Source organism: Rhinopithecus bieti, unplaced genomic scaffold, assembly GCF_001698545.2.
Source record: "Rhinopithecus bieti isolate Rb0 unplaced genomic scaffold, ASM169854v2 scaffold_4911, whole genome shotgun sequence".
NCBI lineage: Eukaryota > Metazoa > Chordata > Mammalia > Primates > Cercopithecidae > Rhinopithecus > Rhinopithecus bieti.
In genome coordinates this window covers 296798-307045 of record NW_016804526.1, presented here as the reverse complement: position 1 = coordinate 307045, position 10248 = coordinate 296798, and the positions used below count along the sequence as shown (strand labels likewise).

Genomic DNA, 10248 nt, shown 5'->3' with positions numbered 1-10248 from the left:
TGAACAAGAAGGAAACTAAATTGATAAGATTCTTATAGTTTAATATGTAATTAAATTCCTTGAGAATTAGACAAAGCTTTAAGTGTATTTTGTTAAATATTTTGGAATACATCAGTTTACTCAGCTTAAACATTTTTTTTTGTTTTGGAAAATCAGAATTAATTTGAAATAAGTCTTTCATTAATCAAATATTTGCAAAGCTTTTGAACATGTACACCGTAGCAGGTATATAGAGTTTTAATACTGATTGTGATTCTATATTCATGGTTTTCTAATAATTGATTTAATACTCCTGTTGCCTTAGCAACAGAAAAATTGGTTAAGTATTATTAAAGAAAAATTGATTCATAGTATTATAAAATAATAAAAATATTACATCCAACGCAGATATAATTTTTATGTAGTCACGGAGTACCTTTGGGTTAAGAGCATTGTTCTGTTCAAGTTTACCGAATTTTACAAGCCCAAGTGCCTGTTTGGCTCTCAAGATTAAAATAGTCAGGGAGGGAATAGCTTAGACAACTTCAGAAAGTTCAACTTTGTTAATTAAATAACTGTATTTAAGAATTTTACCAGCCTGGCTGGTGACTCACACCTGTAATCCCAGCACTTTGGGAAGCTGAGGCAGGTGGATTGCCTCAGGCCAGGAGTTCAAGACCAGCCTGGGCAACATGGTGAAACCCTGTCTCTACAAAAAAATACAACAATTAGCCAGGCGTTATGGTGTGCGCCTGTAGTCCCAGCTACTTGGGAGGCTGAAGTGGGAGGATCGCTTGAACTCAGGAGGTCAAGGCTGCAGTGAGCTGAGATTGCACCACTGCACTCCAGCCTGGGCAACAGAACAAGACCCTGTCTTCAAAAAAAAGAAAAAATAAAATAATTTTGCCAAATCATTTTGGTTTACTTTGTTGGCAGCACTTCCATGATGCTTCCTATTCCATTTCCTTTAAATAATGTTACTTTGCTGATTCTGTATATTTGTGTTGTTTGAATGGTATTTTGAAAGCAATTGCATAGTTGCTATCGATTCCTCAAAATGTATAATGGGGATGCTTCTGACCGACTTGCCTTTTAGCAAGTTGAAGGTAGGTATGCAGGACAGTGCTTTGTCTTCACCAGAACTAATAAGTTAGATTGCAATAGTAGGAGACCGATATAAATAATGGAGGAAGCTAGAGTTATGAATGCTTTCTGGAAAAATGTTGGAATTGAAAGAAATTATGGAAAGAGTTGATTGGAAAAAAGACTAATAGACTGGGAGTATTAGGTTACATGAGAATGTGAGTAAATCTAGTATTGGATAAATGGATCTAAGGTTACTAATACTACATTTTTGCAGCTTACATTTTTGGGTATTTGGGTAGTAAATCACTCTAATAAAAACTTTTAGAGTGTTCACCTCTCAGTCACATTTTTGTGTTTTATACTACATATACTTGTTTTTTAGTCCAAAACATTGTTTGATTTCTATATACCCTACATTGTAAAAGCATAAACTAGCATTTAAAATTAATCGATTAATTGCATGTTTTTTTTTTTTATTAAAGCATTTTCCTGGTGATATATGGCTTTGAAATTTTAAAAGCTGGCTAGGCGTGGTGGCTCACGTCTGTAATCCCGGCACTTGGGAGGCCAAGGTAGGATTGCTTGAGCCCAGGAGTTCGAGACCAACCTGGGCAACACAGAGAGATCCTGTCTCATTAAAAAATAAAAAATAAAAATAAAATAGAAATTTAAAAAGTTGATTTTGGGGTTGGTAAGTTTAAATATGAGTCATGCATGTGGAGAAAATTTAATAAAATGCAAATCACTTTAATCATAGTTCTTTGGAACTTAGAGCTAATTGAAAAGGACTATAAGAATATCATTTATCCCTTTTATTTAGAAAGCCATTGCTTTCAAACTAGTAATTCCAGTTTGTCCCAGTGATGACTGTTAATTCAGGGGGGAAAAGCTTTTTAACTCCTGTCTCATTGAGTATTCATCTCCCTCCAAAAGAAAAAGAAAAAGAAAAAAAACCTCCAGCAACAATAATTATAGTAATTAAGCTATTAAGCTATGGAGCAAAACAATTTTGTGCTGAGTTTGAGTTGGAAAAGAAAAGTCAGAAGTTGAAATTTAGACTACATACTTAAGAAAACACTCTTCACTGGTAGACTGAGAGGTGATTTTGAAACCTAATTTCTTTCAGCTACAATCTCTTTTGTAGTACTCTTAGCAAATGAACTTCTGTTTGAATATTTCTGGCGAAAGGCACTTTTTGTAACAACAGCAGGAAATGAAATTTGGAAATATAATTTGATGTTTTTTTTTTCATTTTTTTATTTGCAGCTCCCAAAAAAGAGATTGGCTATAGAAATCATAAGAAAATTCAGGGTGTTATTTATAGATTTTATCTGATTCTGAAATGTCTAAATAAGTGAATTTTCTGTGTCTCCTGTATAATGAAATGCCATTTGCATAATAATTGAGAAATAATGTCTGGCTTGAAAATAAATGTAAGAACTAGCACGCTATTCTCAAGTTTTATTTTTTAATCAAATATTCCGTTAATCCCTACTATGTGACAAAGAGTTATTGTGAAAGAAGGAATAGGTACATTCTATTTTGCTTCAAAAGACATTCAGATGGAAATTGCAGGAATTCAAGCTTTTGACCCATAAATAAAGTACTTTGCAAAACCTATGTCTGAACCATAATACAAATATCTTTGTGAAATTAAGTTCCCAAGCATGAGAGGTGTGTATGATAAAATATTCGTGTAATAAAACTACCCTGAGTCCTGTTGTAGAAGGAAGTGTATTGTGTTAGGTGCGAGGTTAGATAAGACAACTTTTAAAAAATCTTTTGAATTCTAAGGCTAAATAATAGAATATTGAGTAAGCAAGTAAAATTTTCAAAATATTATAATCTCTGTTTCTAGTCCTGGATTAGTTTTATGGAAAATGGTGCTGTAATAAAATTGTTCTTGAAATTTACAGTTTTACAGTGTCTATATTTTGCTCTTTGAAATGAAAACATTGATCAAAAAAAATCTCTGGCATGTTTGTGAAAGAATAACTGATTTCAGTTATTTAAAGGACACTTTACTGCTAGAAGAAAATAACATTCTATATTTTTGTGTTTTGCATAGGAATGATGATGTCTCAGTACAAACTTTCTCAGAATTCCATGCACAGTAGTCCTGCATCTTCCAATTATCAACAAACCACTATCTCACATAGCCCCTCCAGGTAATATGTGTATATATCATTTATTAAATACTGTCTTCTATGGTGGGTATGCTGGTGAATATATGGTTCGTACATTTAGGTAATGATGGATTATTTAGAGTTTAAATAGTTGAAATACTTAAATAGTAATTCACTTGCGCATTTGCTTTAAAATGTTGTATATGGAAATAGTCTAATATGCTAATTGAAGTAGCTACCATCTTAGTAATGTGATTTCATAGAGACAAAAGAATGTTAAAATAACTAACGTATTTGAGGTAAGATTTAGGGAGCATGGCTTTAAGTACCTTAAACAGATTGGTACTTTTATATAAGTAAACAAATTACCTGCTTTTAAAAACTTTTTTATTGTAACTCTTTGATTATGAATTGCGAACAATTTTTGTATGTTATTTGACTGTTTTGCAAGATTCTTCTATTTGCATAGATTTTACATATATAAACTAGAGTTCAGAGGACTTTGTGACAGTCAAATTTCAAGGAATAGCATGTTTATTTTATTTCCTTATATTTTTTATTTGGATTTTGGGTTTTAGCCGGTTTGTGCCACCACAGACAAGCTCTGGGAACAGATTTATGCCACAGCAGAATAGCCCAGTGCCTAGTCCATACGCCCCACAAAGCCCTGCAGGATACATGCCATATTCCCATCCTTCAAGTTACACAACACATCCACAGATGCAGCAAGGTAAGAAAATTGTTTGTAACTTTACTGGGAAAGGTCCAAGTGCTTTAATTCCAAGCAAATTTGTTTTTTAAAGTATAATTCTTAAACACAAACTAAAATACTATACTGTATACTTATTTGTCAGTGAACCTTTTTAAAGATATGATTTAAATCATTAAAACATGTTACACTTACCATTTGAAAATTTGTCATTTTAGGAGGTGAAAGGAGCAGTGTCATTTTGGCTTTTTGGATTCAGTTATTATATAACTAAGTATATTTAGGTATGAAATTAAGAAGAATTGCATTTTTTAAGCCAAGGGACAATTACATTTTAATCGGTAAAGTAGATACAGTCAGCCTTTCACATACATGGGTTCTGCATCATGGATTCAACTAAATGCTGAGTGAAAATATTTGGGAAAAAAAAATTGAGTCTGTACTGAACATGTACAGGCATGTTTTCTTGTCATTATTACATAAGCAATACAGTATAGCAACAGTTTACATAGCACTTACATTGTATAGGCATTGTAAGTAATCTAGAGATGATTTAAAGTACTATATAGTGCATAGGGCTATATGCAGGTATTGTGCATTTTATATGAGGGACTTTTGAGCATTTACAGATTTTGGTATCCACAGAAGATACTGGAACTAATCCCTCATGGATACTGAGGGATGACTACTATGAAAAACTTACTATACTGTAAAAATTTACTGTAGTACAGTAGAGGAAAATTAATCTTAGATGCAAAAATTTGAGATTAAATTACCAGTTCTCACTTGATTATTAGTTCTTAGTGTCATAACGTTCATATTATGATGTCTTTTTAAGGTTATATTGCCTTGAGATATATTTCATGGTTACTAAATAATTGATTTATTATTAGTATAAATTTGTATGTTTTAAAGAAATTTTAAAGCAGAAAAGTACAAAGGATAATACAAAACATCTTTGTTTTGTCCTCCTTAATTAACAGCAAATTTTAAAAATTTGCTTTCAGTCACTAATTTCTACATATGTGTTCTTGTTTATTATGCATGAAGTTGAAACTTTATTCATTAATAAACTTATTAATTTGTAAACTTTTAACTTTGTCATCCATCAAAACAACTAACTCTGGTTTTCCAAAACCAGATAATGAAATATTAGGTTGAGCTTTTTTTTACACACGAACTCAAGGAGAAACTGGGAAGCAAATTTGACACATTTGAAATAGACACAACCAGGTGCGGTGGTACTCGCCTGTAATCCCAGCACTGTAGGAGGCTGGGGCAGAAGAATCAATTGACCCCGGAGCTCAAGACCAGCCTGGGCAACACAATGGGACCCTGTCTCTACAAAAAAAAAAAAAATTAACCAGGCATGGTGGCACTTACTTGTAGTCCCAGCTACTCAGGAGGCTGGGGTAAGAGGATTGCTTGAACCCAGAAGGTCAAGGCTACAGTGAGCCATGATCACACCATTGCAGTCCAGCCTGGGTGACAAATTGAGATCTGTCTCGAAAAGAAATAGCAACTTAGAAAATCACTGAATTGAGTGTGAGTGCCATACATACATATCTATGTGTATATGTAGATGCTTAATATTTGTAAAATACTGGTATACTCTGGTACACAAAAGTCTGAGGGTCATTTTACATGTAATTAATGAGAGGAAAAATGTCAGAAGAGCACATCTGTTTCTTGTGTAAATGTCCATATACACATGAATGTGCGTAAAAAAGAATGTAAATTTTAACTCTAAGAAATGTGTTGTTGTTTAACAAAATTAACTTAGCTTTTTAATATAGTTTGAGGACCTATTCAGTATTGTGTCATTTCTTAAAAATGCTCAGATAAAGAAATAAAAACCTTACTTAGGGATTAGCCTCACCCAGATATTAAAGTTATTCTAAATAAAAAAATTTAGTCAGTACTACCCAAAACAGTTTGCATATTCAACGTAATCCCTATCAAAATACCAATGACATTCTTCACATAAATAGAAAAAATTTACATGGAACCAAAAAAGACCCCAAATTGCCAAAGCAATCCTGAGGAAAAAGAACAAAGCTGGAGGCATCACACTACCTGACTTAAAAATACATTACAAAGTAACCAAATACATTATAGTAACCAAATCAGCTTGGTGCTAGCATAAAAACACACAGACCAATCCCAGAGAGAATCCAGATATAAATACAGATATTTACAGACAACTTACTTTTGACAAAGGCACCAAGAACATAAAAGGAGGAAAGGACAGTCTCTTTGATAAATAATGTTGTGAAAAATAAACTCAAAATGAATTAAATACTTAAATCTGAGACATGAAACTATGAAACTACTAGAAGAAAACATTGAAGAAACACTCCATGATGTTGGTCTGTGCAAAATACTTTTTGTTTAAGATTTCAAAGCACAGGCAACCAAAGGAAGAAATAGACAAATGGGATTACATCAAGCTAAAAAGCTTCTGTACAGCAAAAGAAACAATCAACAAAGTGAAGAGACAGCCCACAGAATGGGAGAAAATATTTGCAAACTGTTTGACAAGTGATTAATAACTAGAATATCAATAATATATAAGGACCTCATTAGCAAAACAATAACAACAAAAACGAATTAAAAGATAGCCAAAAAGTGTGAATAAACATTCTCAAATAAAGACATACAAATGGCCAGCAGATATAGCAAAAAATGCCGAACATCACTCATCATCAGAGAAATACAAATAAAAAGCACAGTAAGATATTATCTTGCCTTAACTAAAATGGCCTTTTTCAAAAAGATAGGTAATAGTGAATACTGGTGAACATACGGAGAAAAGGGAAGCCTCATATACTGTTGGTGGGAATGTAAATTAGTACAGCCTTTGGAACACTATATGGCAGTTTCTCAAAATACTAAAAATAGAGCTACTATATGATCCAGCAATTCCATTAGTAGGTATATATCCAAAAGAAAGGGAATCAGTATACTGAAGGGATGCAAGCCCATGTTTATTACAGGACTATTCACAAAATAGCCAAAATATGGAATCAACCTAAGTGTCCATCAGTGGATGAATAAATAAAGAAAAGGTGTATGTATACACAATGGAATATTAGCCATAAAAAAAGAATAAAGTCCTGTCATTTTGAGCAACATAGAGGGAACTGAAGGTCATTATGTTAAGTGAAATAAGCAAAGCACAGACAAATATTATATGTTCTCACTCATATGTGACAATTAAAGTGGATCTTAAGAAGATAGAGAATAGATTGGTAGTTACCAGAGGCTGGGAAGGGTAGAGGAGGGAGGCGATGAAGAGAGCTTGATTAATGGGGACAAATATACTGTTTGATAGGAGAAATAACATTTAGTGTTGGATAGCTCAGTAGGGTGACTAGTTGACAGCAATCTGTATTTCAGAATAGCTGGAAGAAGATAATTTGAATGTTTTTACCATATAGAAAAGACAAATATTTAAGGTGGTGGATATCTCAATTACACTGATGCAATCTTTACAAATTATATGAATGTATTTAATTACCACGTGTATCCCAGAAATCTGTGCCTCTATTATCTATCAATAATAAAACATAATTTTCTTTGAAAAGGAAAAAATTAGTCTGGCCGGGAACAAGTGAATAGGTCAGTAGGACAGAGAGAATGCAGAAATAGGACAATTTAGACTATTGAGAAAGGTTGCATTTTTTTTCAACTTTATATTACAAAAATTTAACTGTGCAGAAAGTTCTAAGATTAGCACAATGAACCCCTTCACCAACAGGTATCCTGCCACTTTGTCCTTAAGTATATCTGCTAAGAAGGATATTCTCCTATAAAAAACCAAAGGTAATAATTGTAAAAAAATTAAGGTCAGTTCTGTGGTATCATCTAATATCCAGAATATAATTGACTTTTACCAATCCACTTGTCCTAAATATGATTTTAATATCTTTTCAAAGCATGTTCAAATCTAGCTTTTCACACATTGCATTCGATTTTTGCATCTCTTATGGAGGCTCTTTTAATCTAAAGCAGTCTTACACCTTTTCCCCCCATGACACTAATTTTTGGTTTTTGAAGAGTTTGGCCACTTTCGTTGTAGAATATTTCATATTCTAAACTCCACTCTTTTCTGCTGGTGTTGTTTAATTTGTTTTCTGTATTTCCTATCAAGTAGAAGTTAGCTTTAAGGTTTTACTAGTTTCCAGTTACACATTTTTGGCAAGAGTACTTGATAAGCAATGTTGTGCACTTTACCTTGTATCTTATCATTATCATAAAATGGTCTCAGTATCAGTGGTGTTTAGGTGGTGAACCTCTCTTTATTATAAAAGTACATATTTTTCCCTTTGCAATTCATAAATAATCTGTGGGATGATACTTTGAGATTGTGTAAATATGCAATTTCCCATTAATCTTTTACTTAAAGGGGGTAACATTCAGTGAATCTCATTTTATCAGTTTTTACACAGTCATTGGAAAATGATTTTAAAATTCTATCATTCTAAAGATTACATTTTAAAATCAGCATATAAGAATGGATTGTTTAATAAATGATGTTGGTGATTGTCTAGGTATTTTGCAATTTTAGCTGGATTCCTGGATCACCGAAAGCAAAAGTGTTCTAGATTAATAAGCTGTTTATATTTTTTAAGTCATAAAATTATAAGGAAAACATTTGGGCAAAGTTTTGGTATTCTAAGAGTTGAGAAGGCGTTATTTCTAAGCAGACCGAAAACCTGGATTGTAAAAATGAAAAAAAAAAAAAGATTAATTATAAATTTGTGTGTAAGAGAACATAAATATATAAATTACATAAATATAAAACAAATATGGGGGAAATATGCAGCATTTATTGTAAACACAAAGTATTGATTTTTTTTTATATACTGAAATCTCATACAGATCAGTAAGAAGACAGAAATGAAAGAAGTAAACAGGCAATTTACTGGAAATGAATAGCCAAGTCGATACAGAAAGATTTAATAAATATATGAAATTGTGGTCACCTTAGCTCATAAAGGGATGCATTCAAAATTAAGATGAAATAAAATTTTATATCAGATTGATAAACATTTCAGTCTTCATAGTGATACAAATTGGTGCAACTTTTTTAGAGAACCATTTGTTTGACAATATCTTTAATTTAAAATTCATATGCCTCACTCAATAGTCCAAAATCTACCTCCCTTAAAAGAAGGGGAAAGAGATAAAAACATACTCAGACTGTTTTAACAAGTTCTATCAAACATTGAGTGAAGAGATATTCTAATCTTAATCCATTCCAGAAAAAAGAAAAACAGCAACACTTTCTCAACTCTTTTTATAAAGTTAAATTACAATCTGGATACCAAAACCAGGTGAAGTGAAGGGAGTATGAGAAAGCAAAATTATAAATCAGTCATCATATGTGAACATTCATGTCCTGTTCCTGAATTGAAATAAAATGTTTCTAATTTTTTCTACCACTAGGTAAGATTAAATCAATCTCTTCTCTTTTTTTTTTTTCCATACAGATGGGGTCTTGCTGTATTGCACAGGCTAGACTCAAACTCCTGGGCTTAAGTGATCCTTAAGCCTTAAGGTGAAACAACATTTTTAAACAAATATTAAGAAACCAGGCCAGGCATGGTTGCTTACTCCTGTAATCCTAGCACTTTGGGAGGCCAGAACAGGCAGATTGCTTGCAGCTCAGGACCAGCCTGAGCAACATGGTGAAACTCCATCTCTCTCTACAGAAAATTAGCCAGGCATGGTGGTGTGTGCCTGTAGTCCCAGCTACTTGGAGGCTGAGGTGGGAGGATGGCTTGAGCCTGGGAGGCAGAGGTTGCAGCGAGCTGAGATCACGCCACTGCGCTCTAGCCTGGGCAACAGAGTGAGACACTGTCTCAAAAAAATAAATAAATAAAATAAAATAAAATAAATAAGCAGTGTTATCAACCAATGTGACAAAATTGGATATATATATTAATTGGTTAGTAGAAGACAGTATAATTCAGATTATCGGTCTGGGGTCCTGTGAGCTTTTTAATAGGTCTCAAAAGAGCATTCAGAAAGATTCAATTTCCATACATGTCATTTAAAACTTTTCACTGAATAAGAATACATTAAGGACTTTGGGAGGCCGAAACTGGCGGATCACAATTTCAGCAGATGGAGACCATCCTGGCTAACATGGTGAAACCCTGTGTCTACTAAAAATACAAAAAAATTAGCCGGGCGTAGTGGCGGGCGCCTGTAGTCCCAGCTACTTGGGAGGCTGAGGCAGGAGAATGGCGTAAACCTGGGAGGCGGAGCTTGCAGTGAGCTGAGATCGCCCACTGCACTCCAGCCTGGGCAACCGAGCGAGACTCTGTCTCGAAAAAAAAA

At 33.3% G+C, this 10248-nt stretch overlaps 1 protein-coding gene across 1 annotated transcript in view; it reads left to right on the top strand.

Annotated features, from left to right (window-relative positions):
* The window catches only part of NIPBL (NIPBL cohesin loading factor), a 202594-nt gene that overhangs the window by 94978 nt on the left and 97368 nt on the right, over positions 1 to 10248 (top strand). The window contains 2 exon segments of the mRNA XM_017868906.1: positions 3134 to 3233; positions 3770 to 3921. Coding sequence (XP_017724395.1) covers positions 3134 to 3233; positions 3770 to 3921 — 252 coding nt within the window.